This window comes from Urtica dioica, chromosome 4 (assembly GCF_054948205.1).
Source record: "Urtica dioica subsp. dioica isolate 48M chromosome 4, U.dioica_male_clone48M_v1_H2, whole genome shotgun sequence".
Lineage (NCBI taxonomy): Eukaryota > Viridiplantae > Streptophyta > Magnoliopsida > Rosales > Urticaceae > Urtica > Urtica dioica.
The window spans coordinates 1,329,719-1,352,480 of record NC_142759.1 but is presented as its reverse complement, the minus strand read 5'-3'; the positions used below and the strand labels follow the sequence as shown (position 1 = coordinate 1,352,480).

General features: G+C 31.2%; 2 protein-coding genes across 2 annotated transcripts; one reads left to right on the top strand and one right to left on the bottom strand.

Moving 5' to 3' along the window:
* Positions 1 to 9,556: 9,556 nt before the first annotated feature.
* Positions 9,557 to 11,255, top strand: LOC149399072 (homeobox-leucine zipper protein HAT22-like). Its single transcript, XM_089612151.1, has 3 exons — positions 9,557 to 10,057; positions 10,166 to 10,245; positions 10,555 to 11,255. Exons 1-3 carry the CDS (start codon positions 9,647 to 9,649, stop codon positions 10,859 to 10,861), a joined length of 798 nt encoding a protein of 265 aa, XP_089468277.1. The 5' UTR covers positions 9,557 to 9,646; the 3' UTR covers positions 10,862 to 11,255.
* Positions 11,256 to 19,606: 8,351 nt separating this feature from the next.
* Positions 19,607 to 21,848, bottom strand: LOC149399071 (putative xyloglucan endotransglucosylase/hydrolase protein 7). The gene is made up of 4 exons (XM_089612150.1): positions 21,560 to 21,848; positions 21,379 to 21,479; positions 21,091 to 21,287; positions 19,607 to 20,424 (listed from the first exon to the last, which is right to left on the bottom strand). Exons 1-4 carry the CDS (start codon positions 21,726 to 21,728, stop codon positions 20,043 to 20,045), a joined length of 849 nt encoding a protein of 282 aa, XP_089468276.1. The 5' UTR covers positions 21,729 to 21,848; the 3' UTR covers positions 19,607 to 20,042.
* Between the last annotated feature and the right edge of the window lie 914 nt (positions 21,849 to 22,762).

Below are 22,762 nucleotides of genomic sequence, written 5' to 3'. Positions count from 1 at the left end.
CACATTTCAATTCTACAACATTAATCTACAATATTCTCTACAAATATATCTCTACAATATTGTCTACAAATTGGTATATAGTTATTATCTAAAAAAAATAGTTGATAATTTTGATAAAAACTTTCAAAACATGACTATTAATGAAGTGTAGTCTTATTGTAATGTTTTACTCATAATCTTGTTGTCATGTTTTTACATTTTTATTTATTAATAAAGATGCAATTCATTTTACATATATTAGTACCTTCTTTAGAAATTTTAACATTTGAATTCCTTTCATTTACCATTTAAGATTGATTTTTTAATTTTTTTTATTACTTAATTAATGAATATTAACGAAAATTCTAACTTCCATTAAGCCTAACGGAAATTTTACTTTCGTTAAGCAATGGAAGCAAGAAATTGCCTAATGGAAACACCACTTCCGAATGCCAAGTTTATGCATATATAATACAGTTTTTATTAATTAGTTGTAGTGGTTTTCTGCGACCTACAAATTGTCAACTATTCTTCCGTAACCCTGCGCATATAAACCAAAAAAGCTGGGCAGACAGTGTCTAAAATTTTTTTCCCTGAAATTTGGATAGTCCAAATTCCTAAATATCTAATATGGAAAAAATGGATAACCCTATATTAAATTGGAAAAGTTGGTTGTACTCCATATTAATTTGAATGTCCAACTTTTCTAATGCTCACTCATTTATTGGAGGAAAATTATGTTGATATTAACGTTGCTTACATCAACTCAATTCATGGGTTAGATGCGCCGATAAGCGTCGATGATATTAAATTGACACAAATATGGAGTACTTTTTTAAACATTTTTTTACATCCAAACTTGTTCATTCTCTGCCGTTTATACACCACATCGCATATAGCTATTCATTCGTTGTTACAAATTGCATCTCATCTTGACAAAATATAGCAAATTCGACGTGTTTAGTGATTGTGTACACCATATGAAATCAAAGTTTATCAAATATTGGGTTCTTGAAAAATTCCATTATTGTATGGATGTGGTATTATATTATAGGCCCTCATAGTAAATTTCACGGGTGGAGAGGAATTTTAGAAAGTTTAAAAACATGTTTATAAGGCGAATATTACGTTACACGTTTTATTATCTTTTAAAAAATTACGAAATGAAGTATGGCGTTCCAATCACGAATCCTTTTTCTCGGCAAAGAATTTCATCTACTAGAGGAGCCACCGTTTTCCGACTAATGCGAAACATATCTGAGTGCAAGAAGCTCATCATCGAATGTCGAGATCAACCTTTACAACTCAACCCAATGGGCGGCAATGGACGATGATAACATAGACCTCTTGAAGTGGTTGAAAGAACATGAAATGTGTTTTCGATATTGTCCAAGATGGCCCGTGACATCCAACCATCCTCGTCTCCACCGTCTCTTCCAAAGCCGCTTTTAGTAGCGCGAGGTGAATTCTTGAAGATCGATGTGCAAGCTTACCTGGTCGAGGCACTCACAATTGGAAAAGATTGGTATCAACCCGAAAAAACGGATACAAGAAGAATATTTGAGATGACCGAATTTCTCGAGCAATTTTCAAATGTTGATGTCAATTTGAATGAAGAAATTTGAATCTTGGTCCCTTGTAATTTTCATTTGGATGATTGTTATTTTCATTTGGAAGTTTGTCTTTTGTATTTTTCATTTGAAACATTGTCTTTTTTATTTTTCATTTGAACTTTTGTATTTCTCATTTAAAACTTTTTTTTTATAGTTTTCATTAATCAAAGTTATGTTGTTATTCAAATTATTTCTCATTTGATACTTTTAACTTTTATTTAAAATTTTAATTTTTGTCATTGTTTTCAAATTTATTTAAAACTACAAAAAAATTTCAGAAAAATCTCTTATTTTAAAATTAAAAATATTTATTTTCACAAAATAAAAGGTTAATATAACATTAATCCATATTCCAATCCAACTTTTTTTTTAAGAATAAAATTTGGAATCCATAAAAAGTTAGAATGAAATCTTCTATCTCATAAAAAGTTGGGAAGCCTTTTTATGGAATTTGGACAATTTGGATGTTCAAATGCTAGAGATTGATTTTACGTCTTAATTATTTAATTATGTTTTAAAAATATATATAATATTGATTAATCAAGAAATTGACATTATGTGAAGAGAATATAGAATAAAATATTTCGACTGTAGAAAATTACAAGAGCAATAAGAGCTAGCTTATGTATGAGGTGAGCCGCTTAACAAGTGGAACGAGCCACGGCCATCAAGAACTATGACTTGTTGTTTCAAGTAAGTCAAGTATATGTCAAGAACAACCCTCGCCCGAGTTAAATTTATTAGTGAAATGGATTGGCTATAATGACAAGATTAATTAGTGTCACTTTTTAACAAGCAAGGCTTAAACCACTTAGGCAATGGTTTAAGGCTCCAAATTTTTTGTGGAAAAAAAAGCCTCAAATTTTAGGAGAAAATGCCTTAAGGTGGAGTGGCACAAGATCTGCCTCTTGACTTATGTCAGATATTGATTCCTCCAAACTTTTTAGAAAATAAGCTATTATTTTTTTAATATATATCTAAAAGGTCTTAATTCTTTTACTCTTCCCTAAGACCAAATAATAATTAAGGCCGGCCTTGCTTCTAAGACAACCCTAAGTATGAGCCAAGTGAAATCCGATGCCATTACTATCCAAACATATTACATCGAAATCGAATGTAATTGATTTGTGTAAATACGTTCTTATTGATAAATCCTAGCGCTTTCCTATACATATGCTATTGCTGTTTGAGATCTTCTTCGAATGCAAAAGACTTTAAACATCGTTTTTATCGCAACTTCTTCCTAACTGATCATGCAACAAAAAAAATGTTTGGAGTAAAATTTGCCATACAGATTTAAAGGCTTGAAGCACATACCCTTAAAAAGTTTTGATTTAGCTACACCATCTTGAAGGTTTTTTGAAAAATGTTAATTTATTCCAAACATAAAGCTATGTTCCTATAAAATAAAATAAAAATTAATGTAGCTAGCAAAATGAATATTGAAGTTTTCACATAAGCTAGGGTAATGTTTATCTAGCTTTGTAAAGTTTATTTTTTGAATTTGATAATATGAGATAATTAATATATTAAACTGTTAAAAAAAAGACAAAAGAAATAATTATGTTAATATAATTGATGTATATTCAAAGTACATTACATAAGTTTATCGTGCTCCATAAAACACAGTCAAACAGGGAAAAAGATTAAGTTTATTAGTGCGCACCAAATATTTGAATTAAATCACAAAAAGCAGTGGGTGAAATATACATAATAAATAAATAAACCACCTTAGGGCTTCATAGAAAAATCTTAAAAATACTATCTTAGGGCATGCAGCTCCAATTTTTTATTTTTTATATCATAGATCAAGAGACCGGAATTTGACTTAAATGAAATTTATTGAAGATGCTCTAAAGATATGTATGGTATAGTTGACTAAAAGAGAATAGTATGCTTAGGGTGCTTTGATGACGTAGGTGCAAAGCACATATACATTTTAGTAAAGTACCTCCCTATGGGCAAAGGCACCAAAAGGTGGCGATAGCATTAGCACATTTTCTTATTTTTGTGGCCAATATTTATGTGCATATATTATAGACAACGTCTAATCATATTTTTATCTCCTACACGTAACGGAAGTGATGATTGAAGATGCTATTGGTTTTGGTTTCTTAACTAACTGATAGTATCGGCACACGTGAAATCCACGCATTTCTAGCTTGATGTAATTCAGTTTAGCATTCATAGTTAAATAATATATTTTATTTAATTTTTTTTGTTAATGCGTTTATTTTATAACATTAACGAGACACGTGTCGGAGTGCGAGCTTGCAACGTGTATCAGTCTTGGGTTGCGGTCGTCAAATCTCCCATGGATCTGAATGGATCGCAACGGATCGAAGATATCTTGTGGTGTTACGACCGTGGTGGAGACCTTTGGGAACTCGACATGGGTGATGTGGTTCGCCGTGATCTTCCTTTTTCTTAGATAAAGTAAAAGATACAAATGGTGATATATAATAAAATGTCCCTCTTACCAAGTGAATAACATAAGAATCAGATTTCTCAAACTCTTTGACACCTTTTTAGAGGGAATGTAATGTTACATAATTTCATCATTTGTTTATGAAAAGAAATATGTGTGAGAGAGAAAATAATTCTTCTTCAATTCTAGAGAGAAATGAAGTGGATTATTCATCTTTTGTGTTTTTCTAAATCAAAGTTGAGAGATGCGGAGTATCTCTAGTATTATTTTGCGGGTATGTGTTAATGAAATTTTTAGTGAGAGAGAGAGAGAGAGAGATAAGTTGTAGTATGTTGCTTCTCTTAGAATTGTTGTTCTTTTCTTCCAAAATATATGTAGTATTTATCGGAAGTTTGATTATTTAGCTCAGCCTTGAGAGCCGTTGTGTGACTCAGCCTTCAGAGTTGTTTTTGTGACTCACCCTTTAAAGCCGTTTTGGGCTTAGCCTTCAGAGCCGTTCGGGTCTCAATTTTTAGAGCCGTTTTTGTGGCTCAGTCGTCAAAGTTGTTTTGGATTTAGCCTTCAGAGCCGTTTGGGGCTCAGCCTTCAGAGCCATTTGCTTGTCGTTTTTTTTTTATTTATTAAAAGTGTCGTTTTTTACTTGTGAAAAATAACGGCATAACATCTTTCACATCTTTAAATTTCAATTTTTTATAACAAAAAAAAAAAAAAAAATTAACTTCAATGTGACAAATTTTAAAGTCACTATAATCCCCGCTCCATTTTTGTAATATTTCATATTTGTATTACATAATACTAATATTGAAAATTAAATATTCATCATTTAGTTGAAGAAAAAAATGACAAATTAATTGTAGATAAATAACTAGCCTTTTAGGTTTAATTTATTTTTATGTAAGAATCAAAAACATGAAAAAAAATGCTATCCATCTTTGCACGACGCTTCTCACATTTTTCCATCGTCGTCACAAACGATTTTAATTTATCGATGACTTGAATCGTGGTGTCTTTCTCTTGGCTGTGATTGAACATAATCTTGATGATTTTGGTATGTTACCTAGCTTATAAAAAGTTAGATGTAAAAAGTTGAAACTTTAAATTTAAGGTCTTTGATTGTACTAATCAATACATTCAAATATGATTGAAAAAAAAAGAAAGATAAACCGTTTACATTACATGCCATTCCATTAATATTCCGATTCTTATTACCAAAACACGTCATTCTCATTTTCTAATTAACTACACATTTTGATGTTCTAAATACAAATATCCCGATAGTATACCTAATACGCCTAAGCCAATAATATCTAATTATATGCTTGAAAAGTAATGATGCTATATCTCAAAGAACTAATTGCGCGATCTCAAGTCTCAACTGCCAAACATGACACTTCACACTAATTAAGCCATCGCATTTAAGTTCATAAATATCACGGCAGCCATAAATAAAAATAGAATAAGAAATCCGATGTAAGCGGTGGGCGGCCTTAAACGCATGGATAACAAATTAAATGAAGAAGAAAAATAGCTCTGTAATAAATCCTCATGCTAATTAAATTATCTTTCTTTCTGTATAATATATATATAGATATAAATACTATAAATATATTACACCATAATTGCCAAATTCTGCGCTCCATAATCATCAACTCCCCACGGAATCAAATGCCCATCATACCAAATCATTTGTGGGGTCCACGTGTCTAATGGATAACGTGTCACTTCATTGATATCTTGGCACTTAGCATAAAAAAATTAGAAAAATACTACCATTTTCTTTAATGGTATATGTGTACATGGGAAAAGAACCAATAGTGATAAGATGACATAACAGAGCCACCATTTCTTTTGACAATGGGGAATAATTTTATAATTTGAGTCTCTTAGATTGATAATTATTGGTGATTTGATCAGGCGGAGGAATTAGTTAAAAGTTCACAATTTAAAATTGATTTTTCAGATTATGCCCAATCATGTATGTATGCCCCTAAAGTATGGTTTGAATAAGTACATTGTGTAATTGTTAATTGCTAGTTTAATATTCTCCAATATATTAAAGTCAATGTCTATCAACCTACTTGGGTCCAAAAAAAAAAAAAAGAAATGTAAAGACTTAACTTACCTTTTGGTTTTGTTCACCTAGATCTACATATGCTGACAAAACCATTTTAGATGATTTTCATAGTTTGAACCTCTTTATATTGAATAACGATAATACATCACAACAATTGCTGATATACAATCATTTTTTTTTACATATTTAACAAAATATCTAAATTATTGTTAAAAAAATCGTCAAGCTGCCACGTGAATCTTACTTAACGACTCATTTTAGTTCGGGTTTTTTTTAGTTATTTAAAGAGTAGGCACACTAATTAAAATTCCCAAATCATTATATATGAGAGTATCAGGCAAACCTAATCAATTGGAAGCTACTAGTCAAAGAAATGGAATTCCATGGTCAAAGAAACAGAAAAAAAAAAAAATTGTTGTACTTGGAATTTGATTGAAACGCTGTTGGTCAAAATTTAAACGTATAGTATGATTATATGAAGATTTGATTGACTACATAATTTACGGAAATCATTATGTATCTTACACGTTGATATTTCCATGCACACTTCTGGACCCGAAACTGATATTAGTCCAATATTTCAATACGAATTTCTACACAGAAAAGGAGAACATAGTAGGTCTTCGTTCCGATCAATTATATGACAATTCTTGACTCAATATGGCCTCAATCAAATGCATAATAAATAATTTAATACTAGACATTTTGAAATTAGAAGCCGCCCCCAATTACTCTCTTAATTTAATAGTTCTACATTAATATTATGATCAATTTATGTGAACATAGTGAAATTTTTTAATTATTTTATAATACCAATTAATATGATAGTGATCTTGAGATTTTCTTTTGGAAATTTTTATGTATTTATTTCTGATATATATGTATATTTGTTTGAATACTTTTTTTTTTTTTTTTTTTTTTTTTTTTTTTTTTTTTTATAAAATAAGCTCGATGTGGTTCTTAAATTATGTCATCATCTAACCTAATTTAAGTTTTTGAATTATTTAAAATATTGTCCTTTTTTTTTACTATTGACTATCCTAAATTTTGTTGCTAGCTCTGACCCAGCTTAGCTCCCCGTTAACTATAGTGCCTTGGCCGGTTCTTTGGTCGTCCGGCTGTAAGAGACTTTTGATTTAATCGTTAATTGATGTTCATCTTAATTATTCTTAGAATAATATTAATTGTCGTGATATACAAATATAGAATAATATTTAGCAGGAGTATTATTTCGCATAACACTAAAGTAATGAATATAATTTTATGGTTTACCCTAAAAAGAATGTGATCATCAATTTGAAATTGTTTTCCATGGAAAACTGAGTTAGTTTCTTTATATATACACTAAAACGTATATTTGAAAAAAATACTGTTGTGTAAACAAGTACTTACTGAAAATTTAGAGGAAAAAAAGTAAAATAAAGAACATCTACTAGTAAACTTAATAATAAGTGTTAGCTATTTTTTTAGTTAAATAATAGAAGATTTTGGACGGTATAGAAGAAGATTAAAAAAAAAGAAAAGAAAAAGGAGCATTATTCTCTTTAAAATATATCTACTTCTTTTGTCACAAATTTGCATAAAGTTTTTCCTTAATTGCTGTTTCATGCCGAAACTATATATATATAGATATTATTTTCGCCACTTAGCTTCAAACTTGAGAAGCTAGCAAATCATTACCTATTAGCGACCTATACTTAACATATTCCCACGCAAATGAAAATACCAAAAACACGATAATAATTTCAATAATAATAAAAAAAATAATACTGATTTATGACTGGTCTAGGGGACCAACCAAACAGTTGCTTTCTCAACTTAATAATTTTGCCCAAAAAGCTAATATAGTTGATGATGATGAAGAATTATTCCATGATGATAAGTAAATGAATCAAAAAGCTCGTGAATCGCTCTATCTTGTTTTGTTTTACCTTCCATTATTTTAGGTTTATCATGGTTTATGGGTGACCTAACTTCTCATCAGCATCGCCGACAAGGCATTATTGAAAGTGCCTATTTGTACAATGTTACACAGATAAGTAGGTCCCAATAATAATAATAATAATGAAAAAAAAAACCTATAATCGACTTTCTAGTTAAGCAAAGATCGGATTCTTATTGATGAATCATATTCTGGCACCATTATATCTCTTTGAATTAAAACCCCAATGGTGTCTTCTACCTACTTTTTTTCGTCTTTTAAATGATTTATTTTCTTTAAAATAAAACATTACTTTCCATTCTTTTTTTTTTCTTTGACAAACAAGAAAACAAAGAAACCACACTAATCATGAATATGCTACACACTTATATAGTGCACATCCCTATCTAATTATATCTCTACACTATCATAATTGGGCAAAGAAAAATAAAAATTGTCCACCAGTTTTGATTATTAAATTTTAACAACCAAAATGAAATTAAATAAAATAATATAATAATTAAAGCAATAATTGTAAGCTATGTGCCCATACTAATTAAGCTGGATTTAAGCAGGCATGAAATGAGACACCAATTCATGGCTTTTGTTAATTATCAGAAATATATTCATAAAATGAATTCCCCTTTTATATAAATTTCAAAAAATAATTTTAAAATTCGTAATATATAATTAATTTCGCTTGCTGATCACTCAAAGAAGCGCACTCTTTGGACCATGATATTATTGCGATTACACCGACTCAATAATAATAGACTGTGAAAACAAAAATCATAGTTTAGTACACCTAAAAGAAACTAGAAAATGACTTCATGTATTATACGTGGATATGATACTACGTGTCTGTATTTACATATATTATTAAAATAAAAAGGAAAAAAAAGAAAAAGAAAGTGGTGGGAATAGTAAAATTTGGTATGTTAATGGGTGGCGAGGAATGAGCAAACGATCCATCCTCTTGATGTGTTTCCCACTTTCCATGTGAATTGTTTTGTGTGGGATTCGATGTAATAACTCTCTCATGAAAATTGAGATAGAATAGATAATATAGAAAGAAAAAAAAGATCAGGTTGTCCTTGCCTCTTTCTTTCTCATAAATTATTACAATAATAAATATAATAATGGCGACAACAGTATATAGTGGGGTTCAAATGGTCAACCTATGTAGCGAGATATAGCGAGACTTATTCCATCATAATTATGTTTGCACATAAAATAATAATGTCATTTTTATCACCATTTTTGAATAAATATTCTTTAGTTATTATTTTCATCTGAGACCCAAAAAAATGCCCAGATTCGTTTCTCTCTACTCATTATTTGCTTTGATTAATAAACCGTAGAAAACCCACCCACCCACCCACCCACCCAATTCCAAAATGCCCCCACACACACCTCCAATAAAATTTAATTCAAAATATTTTTTTTAATAAATTTAATTTAATTTAAAAAAAAAAGAAGAAGAAAAGTCTCATCTCATTTATTCTCAAATATTTCCCTTCTTATTAAACCCCCCCTTTTCCCTCTCCCATTCTCCTCATTAACATTCAACATTTCAACGCAAACTCTTTCTCTTTCTCTCTCTCTCTCTCTCTACACATTCACACAAAACCATGGGCTTCGATCACAATCACAACCACCACCTGAATCTAGGCCTCGGATTCGCCGCGGCGAAGAGTAAGCCAACGACGCCGACGAGCACTACAAGCATGTTCGAGCCCTCTCTGACTCTCGCTCTCTCCTCCGGGATCGACTCCGGCGACCACGTCAGCGCGTCGCCGTACGGCCGGCAAGCCTCGCCGCAGAGCGCGGTTTCGTCTTTCTCCGGCGGAGGGATGGCCGTGAAGAGAGAGAGGGACGACGGAGAGGACGGCGACGCCGACGACGGAGCAGAAAAGGCGTCGAATTCTAGGGTTAGCGACGAGGACGAGGACGGTTCTAACGCCAGGAAAAAGCTGAGGCTCACGAAAGAACAGTCTGCTCTTTTGGAAGAGAGTTTCAAGCTTCACAGCACTCTCAACCCCGTAATAATCCCATCTCTCTCTCTCTCTCTCTCTATATATATATATGTACATGTATATAGATTCATATATGTGTGTATTAATTAATGTTTTTTTTGCGTTGATTTACAGAAGCAAAAGCAAGCTTTGGCGAGACAATTAAGCCTACGGCCCAGACAAGTCGAAGTGTGGTTCCAAAATAGGCGAGCTAGGTAAATTAATGCAAAATATATATTTTTATTTTAATTAAATAATAAATAATAAAAAAATATCCATTAATTGATAACAAAAAATATTGAATTATTTTTATATACGTTATATGGAAAATATTATTACACTACGTAAATTAAATAAAAGAGTACAAAAATATTTACTCTAGAATATAATTCACGTGTGAATAAATATTTCACTCCTTTTTTTTTCTTTACTAAAATATAAATAATTTTTTCTTTACATTTTTTTTTTAAATTTAATAAATTCACATACTAAGTGTTTTTTTTTTGTTGACTAATGGTGAATAGGACAAAGCTGAAGCAAACAGAAGTGGACTGCGAGTTCTTGAAGAAATGCTGCGAAACACTGACTGAAGAGAACAGAAGGCTTCAGAAAGAGCTTCAAGAACTCAAAGCTTTGAAGCTCTCTCAGCCTCTGTACATGCACATGCCCGCCGCCACTCTCTCCATGTGCCCCTCCTGCGAGCGCATCGGCTCCGGCGCCGCCGCCGCCGCCGGAGGAGACCTCTCCGGCGGAGCCAAGAGCCAGTTGTCCATGGCTCATCAAAAGCAGCACTTCTACAACCCCTTCACAAACCCCTCCGCCGCTTGTTGAACCGATCGATCGATATATATATATCATAGATACATAATATACACATATATATGAAGATATTAGGGTTTTAATTAAATATGTGATGATATAAAAAGAATTAATTAATAGACGTCCGTTTTATGATCAGGACCGTGGAGACCCTCTATATTTTTTTTTGGTTAAGGGTTTGTAGTGGTGAGGTGAGGGATTAATTAGTGTAATTATTTGTAGAAAGAAGAAGAAGAAAAAAAAGGAAAATATATAGTGGTTACTAGCTACTGATCAAGATTTCACTTTTTTTTTTTTTTGCTTTGTTTTTTTTAGGGGAATATATATGTATTGTTTGTAAATCTTTTTGAACAATATGAATGAAGGGGATTAGTTCTATTAATTTATTTTTACTTTTTAATCCCTATTCTATGTATCCTTTTCTTTCTTGCTTGCTTTATTTATCTTCTAGATTATACATGAGACAAATAATTTAACCACCACAAATATTACAAATTAGTTCATACATATACATAATATGGCCTATGTGCATGTCTCATGCATGACTATATATATATTCATATTATGACTCGGTAGATGTTACTGGATGAACAAATATTGCCATGTATTTAAGAAAACCTTCTCTACTCTACGTCATGTAATTAAGTAATAAATAAATTAATTACTTATCAGACTTTGTATTCATAAAGTCGTCGACTTTATCATAAATAATTTGTCAGCGTCCGTAATCATCGACTCAATCAACAGAAAACCGAACAAAATTAAAAACAAAGAGACAAACAAAGACATGTATGTATAATCTGACTCATGCTCATGAGTAATGAGTCACACACCACATCCTTCCAGTTTATATATAGTGTCTTAGAAAATAAGGAAAAAGAGAGAGAGAGAGAGAGAGGGGATAATTAATGATAAAGAAGCAATATATCTAAATATATTAACAAAACACGACGAATAAATAAAGAAACTAATTAATAATTATTGGAGTGTGATAATGTTTTCGTTTCTAGGAATAGAGAGAGAAGAGTGGGGTCTGTGGGCGTGGGACGTTAGCTCACGTGTATGTGTCTCTAATTCAGTTGCTTAGAGAGAGAGAGAGAGAGAATGGGTGGTGAGAGAAGGCGTGAAGAGAAAGAAAAGAATGGATGATCATCCACTAGAAAAATAATAAAAGGTATTAAGAAGAAGAAAGGAGAGAGAAATGACTTGTAGTTGTAGGTGTGTGGTCACGTGACAAGCCATGGCTTTAAGGGAACAAGTGGGTCACAACCCCACGTGATGTACATTGGTCCTCCTTTTGGCCTCACACAATATCTCATTATGGGATTTTCCATGAAAGTCAGACTACTTCCTTTCTATTCAATGTGTGGGCCAACAAAAAGACCCCTCTTCCCACATTATTTTTTTGCTTCATCGAAAATTCCATCGCTTAAAAGTAAAAACAAAAAAAAAAAGGTCCAAATACATATATACGATATATAAATAATATATATATTCCAACTCTCGCAATAATGGGAACGTACGCATCTAGTTAGGTCTTGGGGATATGATTGGGAACAATATTATTGGACACATGTGATGTCCTATGTCACATGCAATAAATATAGATATTATTGAATTTTCCACAAATAATTCTTTATGCAATCAATATTCATCAAAATTATGTTTACTAAGTTTAATTATAGTAAGTTGGAGATGTATATGTTATACTTATTCCAAATATATATATAAATAATAAATTCCTACTCTTGCAATAACGGGGACGTATCTTTTGGACTACTTGATAAATAATATAATATATCCTGAAATATAGGTATATATACACCGCATATTTCAAATAAAATGGGTTTGAAATATGAAAGTTGCAGATATACTATATAATTACAGTTATCAAAGCAGATATATTCATATGCACACACGTCATAAGCACGCTGTCATGATTGGTGGAATTGGTACCTGAATGATGAGAAGTCTCTCCTAAATTACTCCACATATTACTCATATTATATTTCATTTTTATATAATATGAATTAATAAATTTTATTTTATGTAGTGAGAGAGAGGGACTATCAGGGTATAGAAAGCACTTTCCCGGAAACTACTTTGTCTTGTGGTCTCATCATCATCACCCATTTGTTCCTCTATCACCATCATTCATTAGCATGAACTCTTCAATTAGCTTTTTTGATTTTCAAACACCGAAAATAAAATCAAATTTGTATTTAATGATATATTCTCTTTTCATATCGCTATAGAGTGTGAAAGATAATCATCAATTCACCCGCAATCAACAACTCCTCTAACTTTCTCTTTCTCTTTCTCTTTCTCTATTCCTTCTTCTTTTTTCATGCTTTGGCTTTTAATTACTTTTTCGATATTTTTCATGTTTTGAAAATCTGTCTTGTTTTAGTCTAAAGATGCCTATGAAAGCTAAAACTTTTTGTTTAACAAAATGATTATAATTTTTTCTAAAATTTTGAATTGTAGTTTTCCGGTTGGAGAAGATAACGAAAGCCACGTGTGAAGGAAAGCAGCAGTAAGGTTGCTTTATGATTAAATGATTATATATATATATATATATATATATATATATATATATATATATATATATATATAAATAATCTTTGAAGCAATTATGGGACTCAGTATGATTTACGTGTGCATACCACGTAATAATATTATTGATTTATTAGATAAGAAAAACACATGTCTGATGTTGGCTACTTTGTCGGTCGGTTTAGTTTTGTACCCTGTTTTATGGATATAATTTAATAATTTCCGGGATCATTTAATAATATAGTAATAATTGTGATGCAAATTCGGCTTAATTCACGCCACAAAATAAACACATTAATTTTCAAATGAAACTGAGCGTGGTTTCGAAAGGAACATTTATAAATACGTATATAACAAATTAGTAAAGAAACAATTGTTTTATTAAATAAAATAGAAGATCTAGTTGAGCGTGCGAAAGAAGCAAACATGCATACGTATTCATGATTAGTGTCAAACATTATGAGTCAGCCGAAGAAAAGAAAAAAAACATAAATCTGTTTAGGTAAGCCAATCATGGATTGCTTGTGGGTTGTGACTAATACACGCGGAAACTTAGCACAATTATATATAATACATAGGTGCCACAACTTTTGCTAATATTGGTACACTTATATGATTATAAAACATTCATTTTGACTCGAGTTAGAGAGAGAGAGAGTACGTACAAATTCGGTTAAGCTTTAGGAAGTTATTTTTATTTGAATTTTGGATCGAAAAATAGCCGTTGAGTCATGTATGACCAAGATTTGAATGAAAAAACAATTTATTAAATAAATGATCAATCTATGGGCTAGTGTTGTTGACGCTAGAAAATTGACGAACGGAAACTAAATGTACATTTGGTGGAGCTTTTAATTCTGATGACCTAGTCAAATTTCATCAAAGTTTTGTTTCGGTAAAAGTCCGGATCTCCCTTGAAGCAAGAGCGATTGGTAATCAAGATTTTAAGTGCTAGAATTTGCGACTTAGCTCTCAAAACAATATTAGGTACCCTTTTTAATAGACGATTTATTTCAATACCAAGATTGATGTATATATCATTCTTGTTAACTTAGGAGTCTTGTTGACTCAAGCTGAGAGATCGTGCGATTGATATCTTTGAGATAGGTTCAAGTGGAAGTCGCATCTCGGTGAAGGCTAATTTGAGACGAGAAATATGTATGTAACCATTGTTTGGTCATATATGTCATCTTTGACTTTATCGACAGGTCGACTTTCCCTAAGTCGCGCCTATCGATCTTACACTGAACGATTGATGTTGTTTTTTAGCACGTAGATGTGATTGTTCTAGTTACAAACTTACAATAAATTTTCAGGACAAAAGGAAATCTTCTAATTACTAGAACAATAGGACAAAAGGAAAACAATTGAACGTGGTATTTTCTATATATGTTATTTACTGATATTATACAATAAGTAGTTTAATTTTTTGGATTTTAAATAATTTATTAGTTTATTAAAGAAATGTATTTGTCAATTAGTTGAAAATATATTGTAACTTTGGCTTAACGGCTAAGTTACTTCTATGGGCTAGTTTAATTTGTGAATCATTAGTATAATTGATGAACATTCGTCATAATTATAATATTTTACTAGAAAAGGTGAAAATTTGACTAACAGGTGACCAATATATTAAATGATCATATTTGACTAGTAACAGGGACACTATTGTGTTAACTTTCACGGCAAATGTACAGATAACTATGACGCTTCATAACCTTTTCGTTTACAAACTTAATTTTCTTCGACTTAATCTTAACCAAAATGAGCGGTTAAGATAAAATCTACATAGTTCGGCTACTACCATTATTTAGTTATTTAATTATTTACATATACACCGACGCCGTATGACATGATTTCTGAAGGAAAAAAAAAAGTCAAGATTTGAATGATTTTTTAATTTCTCTCTCCCTTTGAAGCAGCCTTGACTTGGTTTGTTAGCTCGTGATATGTGACCAGTAACTGTTTTTTTTGTTCTTCCTTTAAATCAACTAGTGAATGGTCTCAGCTTCATTCATTTATATATACACTTTAGTTAACGTCATTTATGGGCAAGCCATAATTCGCCATCCTCTAGATATAGCAAAAGCCGACCTAAATTATAATCATTATACATGTACATATATATATATATATATATATATATATATATATATATATATTTATGTACATCATATCTTTCAAGATTATTTGAATACATATACGGTGAAGATTTGGTCCAGTGTTTGAAGACATCATATTGATGGCTATATACGAATTATTGCCTTGCAAAAAAAGTCAAATATGTGATAAATTAGGGTTTGTTGTTTGTCGCTCATATCAAATGAGGCCACGCTCGTACAATGAATATTGCGTATGCTACTTCAACCAACTAATATGTACTTGGTAAAAAATTTAGAGTAAAAATTAAAATAAAAGTTAATATGGGCCAAAATTTAATTTTAATAAGTTAAATGATTTTTATAATATCATTTACGGCTATATTTAGCGCAATTGCTCAAATTAGAGCATGTTTTTGTATTGTTTTGGCCCGGTATCAATGTTGTTCACGATATCTCAGTGGTTTACTTTATTTATATATAACTTTATAGGTACCAATGGTATATTATATTAATATAATTGTCAACGGATCTTTAGTTGTTCCATATGTATTATTAACCATTATTGTGTATTGAACCTTTCTGGTTTTCACGGGAGGTATATATTCATTGCTTGAAAGATAAAACCCACTACAACTTGAATTGGAGTTATCATTATTGATGGTTCTTGTACAATATTATATGTACCATTATATACCTTGTAAAAGTCTTTTATTAACTACTTGCAATAGTTACATAATAATGATATTATCATTTTCGAAAATGGTTGGATATTGACCCTTATACTAATTCATAAAAAAATAAAATAAGTGTTATAATTCATTTCTCTATTCAAGAACCTATAGTTTAATTAAATTCACTTTCTTACGTCACTAATTTTAATAAATAAAATTAATTCATAAAAAAATAAAATAAGTGTTATAATTCATTTCTCTATTCAAGAACCTATAGTTTAATTAAATTCACTTTCTTACGTCACTAATTTTAACAATATAAGTTAATCGTTAAAACATAATTATCTTGTTAGCATCGGAGCTAACAAGACAATTTAGTAGGCGAGTTCAAAATTTTAGGTAACTGGATTTTCCATACCCTTTAATTTTCTTGTCTCTAATTTATCCTTTCAGGTAGCTTTTAATTAGTTCGTGTGCTCTACATTTAATTAGGGACCTATTAAAGAGGTTAAAAACTAAGTATTGGAAATTTAATGTTATGCACGCATTAATGTCAAGATTTTAAATAACTCTTATAGCTCTATCGCAACTCCGATTTTAATGGTAACTCGTGTACCATTGAAGTATTTCGCACTTATTTAAGCATTTGCATATATATATATATATTTTGTAAATATACAAATATAAAAATTAAAATTAATAAAATTAAAATTTGCGGTTTTTAGAGCATCATGCATGAGATATTCAAACCGCTCTTGCACACCTACGAGAAGTGGGATACCGCGCAGGATACCTCTATCACTCACGGTAATTGAAACCTTGATATTAAATATCACAAATTTGACCAAATTATTTTGTCTGTACGTATATAGATGTGCACAGTTATAATTGAGGTTTGTAATTTCTATGCCTAGATATGTTTTTTTACTTCGAGAATTGTAACGGTCGATGAAAATGTCAACAGACAAAATCAGTGAAAATGCAAAAATATGTCTACAAAAAAACCATCTTTCAAGAGAAAAGTTGATTGTCGGTGAAAATAATAACAAAAAATATGTTGAATAAAAAAATATATACAGACCTATGAATATAATGTTAAATAAAGCTAGCTCAAAATTATACACAAATCAACTAGATTTTACCTTTAATACACACATAACGACGAACTTGTTAAAAAATATGACATTTTGACGCAATATGACTTGTTGTATGACATCATTTTGTGTTAGAAACAACATGTTAAAAAACGAGCGAGTAACATCATGTGCTTATTCCTCGTTGAGACTTGTATAAAATTGATTATTAATATGAAATGTCGAGCGAATTTTGGGGAAAACGATATCGAAACAAGTAAATGTCCTTTTACGATGGCTAATAAGTACGAAAAAAGGAACTTCCTAACGTAACATCGGTTAACTTCGAACATTGGCTATAAGAATGAACTTTTTTTAAACCTTACATAATAATAGCTAGAATTCTTAATCGGGAAGAAGAGCATTTAGGGTATATATTTAATTTAAATGACTCCAAGGTGTTCATAAAATAATTAAGAGCTGAGATTTAGTTGGTATTTTCATCGACCATCGAAATTCTTGTAAATTAAATCAATGGCTTAATCATTGGCATTCAACTTAACGCCAAAGTCAAAACTAATACATTTTTATTATTAATTTTATTAATGGTTCATTTGTCCTTTTTTATGGCTCAAAGCATTTCGTTTGGTCCATAGACATTGAAAACTAAACACAACACTAATTTCACGTGAATATGCCCAAGGCAGCCGATCAAACTGTAAACTCAGAGATGATATTGATTATTGACTAACATCTTAATACTCTCCGAGCTTCAAATTTGTAACAACATCTTAATAGTCGTAATTTTGGTATTATCCTTTTTTTTCACCTTCAAATTTGTCGTCGTGAATAGTTTATGGGCCTAGATAATCAAAGCCCAATTTGCATTTGATTTGAAACAACTTAATTGTGGGCAGAGGCCTTGATATACTCAGCGTGATTTATAAGCAAATGTTGTGCGATGTGCAAGTCTGATGTTTTTGGGCTTTTTGAAGATACGACGTCTATTATTGTGATTTCTGGCCCATTAAATCTCATATTCCTTTGTAATTCCCCATTTTAAGCTTTTGCATTTTGATTAAAGTTTGAATTTCTATTCCGAATTAGAGTCCGATAGTTTATACTTTAGACTCTCACCCATTATTACATATATATATATATATATATGTATACACAAAGAAGAGAAAAAAAAATTACTATTCATCTAGAAACGATTCACTATTCTCTCTATTGTGAAATGTCATTTCTATCATATTAATATATAAAATTTACAAATACATCACTTAGCGAAAAAATTACAATTTTTTTACTTGACTAGATTATTTCACATTTTTCCAAACTTTTCGTATCTTCTCTTACATATACCATTTATTTTTGAATGTTTTAATATAAAATAATATAACTTATCATTACAAAAATATGTTTATTATTTTCGCGGCGAGACGCGGGCGCGTGCCATTTGTATATCCTATATATACATCTTAGAGAGCGTTTCCATATTAAAAATAGAAGCTCAATTATTGCGTCATTTTAATCTTTTGTATTTTGATTAAAATTTAATTTCAATTCCGAATAGGAGTCAGATATATATTGAAGGGACAAATATGTAATTACGCAAAAAAAAGACGTGTGCATAAACCAATAAACTATAGACTACGTAAAAATCTCTCAAATACATCTGGCTAGCAATAAAAAGACATTATAAATGCGAGTAAAAGGCAATCATACTACCTGATTCAAAAAAAAAAAAAAAAAAAAAGCAATCATATCACATATCGCTCTACATTTACTATTATCATATAACATGCCATGTAAATCAATAATATAAATACATATATGATATATATACAACCAAAAAAAAAATATTGTGTTTTTGGCGTCAAGTGAAAGTTCACATATATACCAAACTCTACTAAATAAATAAAGTCCCCCTAATTCAACATGACAAGTCAAACTCCATTGAGTGTTACATGGGGTCCATAATTTTGAATGCCCTTTATATATCCAGCTGGGATAATGGGACCCTTAGTAAAATCCATTATCGCTTGCCATTATAAATTTTATTTACGTTTAAGAGCTGATTATGAGTAACAAAAAGATTAATCAAAAGAAATAAATTATAATGTATCGCACGTGCACAATTCAACCACCGACAAGTAATCCAACCCTATTATGGGACCCAAATTTATGGTACTTATTTATATATGCATATGGTTCCGATTGAAGTTACTATAAGAGCTACGAAATGAGTGAACTGCCGAGTCTCACAGAACTCAATATTCTGGTAAAATTTGAGAAGGTAAAGACGATATGGTAAAAAAATGTACTCACACATATAACTAATACGTCTTACTCTTTCACAATCACAACAGAAAATTTCATTTATTGCTCGATTAATTTAGATGGGTACAGATAGAGCACGTAGAGCCACAAACTATACATATATAGAATTGAAAATATTACATTTTTTTTTTTGCTTTTCCGCTTAAACCTCTCTCTTCTTCCATAACTAAGATATATATCTTCACGATCGATCTCACCCACAACGTATACAAACCCTTTACAAAGGACGCATAATAAGTATATCCAATGGTAATAATACCACATATCACACATTTGTAAATAACGACTTAATAATATGGGCCATGTGACACACATACACGTCACATAAGAACAAGTATGATACTAATTAAAAATCCAAAAGTATACAATAACAAGATTTCTTTTTTTTTTTGGTAGGTCTCTCTCCTTCACAATTTTTTTTTTATACGAGTTTGCGAAGCGGAACGCCCTAGATTCCAGCACGGCACTCCGTGGGAGGGACTGGGTAGCGCGACCTGTCGGTGCAGTAGTCGTAGGTCATGTGGTTCGTGCGGACCCACCTATAGCGACGAAGCTCGATAGCGCTCAGAGCGCGGCTCTCCCACCAGTTGGCGGCATTGCCGACGCAGTTAGCTGGGCCCGGGACAGGGCAGCCCTCGATGTCGAAGTCCTTGTAGTAGGAGTAGAACGGGGCCTTGCTCCAGTTGATTTTCTCGAGCCCGCCTCTCGTGGCCCAGTCGTCCGCCTCCCATAGGGTCGAGAAGATCCCCATGGGCTGGTGGAGCGGGAACGGCACTCCCTTCGCTTCGTTGTTCTTGTACACTCTGATCGGCACGTCGTCCACCAAGAAGCTGCATCGCGTATATAAAATAAAATTTGAATAAATTAATTATAAGCAGCGACGGAGACAGAAATTTAGACGAGATCACTAGACATAAAATGAAATATAACAACTAATGGGCCACTTATATATTTGGCCAAAGTTTTGCTCACACTCACTAGACATTGTCAACCAACCAAGGTCTCACTAATATAAATAACTAACTAGTCACGATATTGTTAGAAATTTAAATGAGAAAAGCTTTGCGGTATTATTTTTAGAGGAATCAAATGAGAAAAAAGGCAACTTGGGCCAGAGTTTATCCTAGACACACATTAATTCAACTGATCTCAATTTATATTAATTGATATATATACCGTAATTGATATTGTTGAATAATGAATAGTAAACTAAGCCAGATAAATAAATATATAAAATGATTATATTTAGAAACGTTGGCCAGAGTTTATCCCAAACAAACACGTACACAGTAATTGAAAAAATCTATTGATCTCAAATTTATATTGGATGAATATAAGCTATATACATATACATATTTATTTAGCTCATATCCCATAATATTGTTGAATAATAATGAATAGTAAAATAAGACAGATATATATATAAATAAAATGCGATTAATTAAAATTTTAGTCTAATCATAATTAGAATCTTGATAGGATAAAAAAAAACTTACACAATGAATTGGCGGTTCCATCTAATAGTGTAAGTGTGAAAGGCCGCGGCCGGGTCGAACCACAAATTAATCCTCTGCTCTCTGTCGCCTTTTCCGTGAGCGTAAATATTAGTCTGCACCGTTATCGGCTGCCCACTCCGATTCCCCAAGAACTCGAAATCGAGCTCGTCGCGAATCGTATCCGTGTCCGAATTCATCTATTGATCAATACATACACAATTTCATTTGTTAATTAACCACAAACAATAATCAATAATATTAATTTATTTATTTATTTGTTTTTCGTACGTAGAAAGCGGTGACTGTCCCGGCAGAGTCACCCGGGACGAGCTTGATCTTCATGCTCACACTCCCAAACAAGTACTGCTTCTTCGAAGAAAACCCACATCCTATATAATCCCCATAAAAACATTATTATAGTATAGTTGTGTGTGTGTGTATATGTATTATAGTAATAATGAAACAATACCTGAATTTTGGTCGAGGGTTAGTTGAATAGCTCTCCCACCTTCGAGTTGTTTGATATGAGAATCAGCCCATGTGACTCTGAAATCGTCTTGAAATGTCGCTGGTCTTCCCAAACAACAACCCGCAAAAACACTCACTAAAACACAACACAAAATGTTTGACGTTCTCATTTTTTTTTAATTTTTTTTTCCTTTCTTTCTCTAAATATTATGAGAGTATGAATTATCGAAGAAAATGTGTCGTCGTATTTATAAGCAGTCTTTCTCGCGATAGATAGAGAGAAAGATGGTAAATCAAAAACACTGAAGTTTTGGTTTATTATTTAGCTGATGAGGATTATATTTTGCTGACTAGGATTTTGGTAAATTCAAGTTGAAAGCTTAGCTTTCCGTTACAGCTCATCGCAAGCCGTAGTTACGGGCCTACCTAGCTAGCTATGACAACATTTTATTTTATTTTATTTTGTTTTGTCCGTATTATATTATATATACATATATCCATCCATATATATATATATATATTCATATTTTCACATATCGATCAAATAGCGGGATAAAAACATTTAAGGATATTAAATATAAATATTAATATTATTGGGTTGTTGCTGTATTGCATGGCAATTTGATCAATATCCCTTACTGTTAATTTATTGGTGAATTTTATGACGTTAAGTTTGTCAGGAAGAAATAATACTGGAGAGAACAGAGGATCTGGATTCAACTTTAAAATGCTTCACGTTGGTTTTTATTTCAACTTACCATAAATCCCAAATTGAAGAGCCAATAGGAATGGTATATCAATTAAAGTGCAGCTCTGAGTCAGACGGTATATCTTAGTATTTTGAACCTTGGTTCTGGCGTTTCTATTTTTATTACTTTCCCTTTATATTATCTTCATAGCATATATAGTAATATAGGCAAACAACGAATCTTTGTTTTTTTTTTTTTTTTTTACTTTTTCTTTTTCATATCCGAAAACTTCGTATAAATGCTTTAGGTTGATATTATTAGAGAGGTTTATTTTTTATTTTAATATTTTAAAACAGGTTTTTAAGTAAAATTTTGGTTAGTTAGAACTTAGAACTAACCAAAATATAGTTTTAACCGGATTAAAAAAATTAACAGAAATAAACAAAAAAAAATAATATTTTTGTGAAACTTTTGAGGTTATTTTGAGTATTTAAAAAAGCAGTTAGCCACATTAA

Bases quoted from the DNA above. Each gene is read 5' to 3' on its own strand.
- LOC149399072 (XM_089612151.1), top strand. From the start codon at position 9,647: ATGGGCTTCGATCACAATCACAACCACCACCTGAATCTAGGCCTCGGA. The intron at 10,058-10,165 runs GTAATAATCCCA...GTTGATTTACAG, and splicing joins TTCACAGCACTCTCAACCCC to AAGCAAAAGCAAGCTTTGGC. The intron at 10,246-10,554 runs GTAAATTAATGC...AATGGTGAATAG, and splicing joins TTCCAAAATAGGCGAGCTAG to GACAAAGCTGAAGCAAACAG.
- LOC149399071 (XM_089612150.1), bottom strand. From the start codon at position 21,728: ATGAGAACGTCAAACATTTTGTGTTGTGTTTTAGTGAGTGTTTTTGCG. The intron at 21,480-21,559 runs GTATTGTTTCAT...GGGATTATATAG, and splicing joins AACCCTCGACCAAAATTCAG to GATGTGGGTTTTCTTCGAAG. The intron at 20,425-21,090 runs GTAAGTTTTTTT...TACGCGATGCAG, and splicing joins TGGAACCGCCAATTCATTGT to CTTCTTGGTGGACGACGTGC.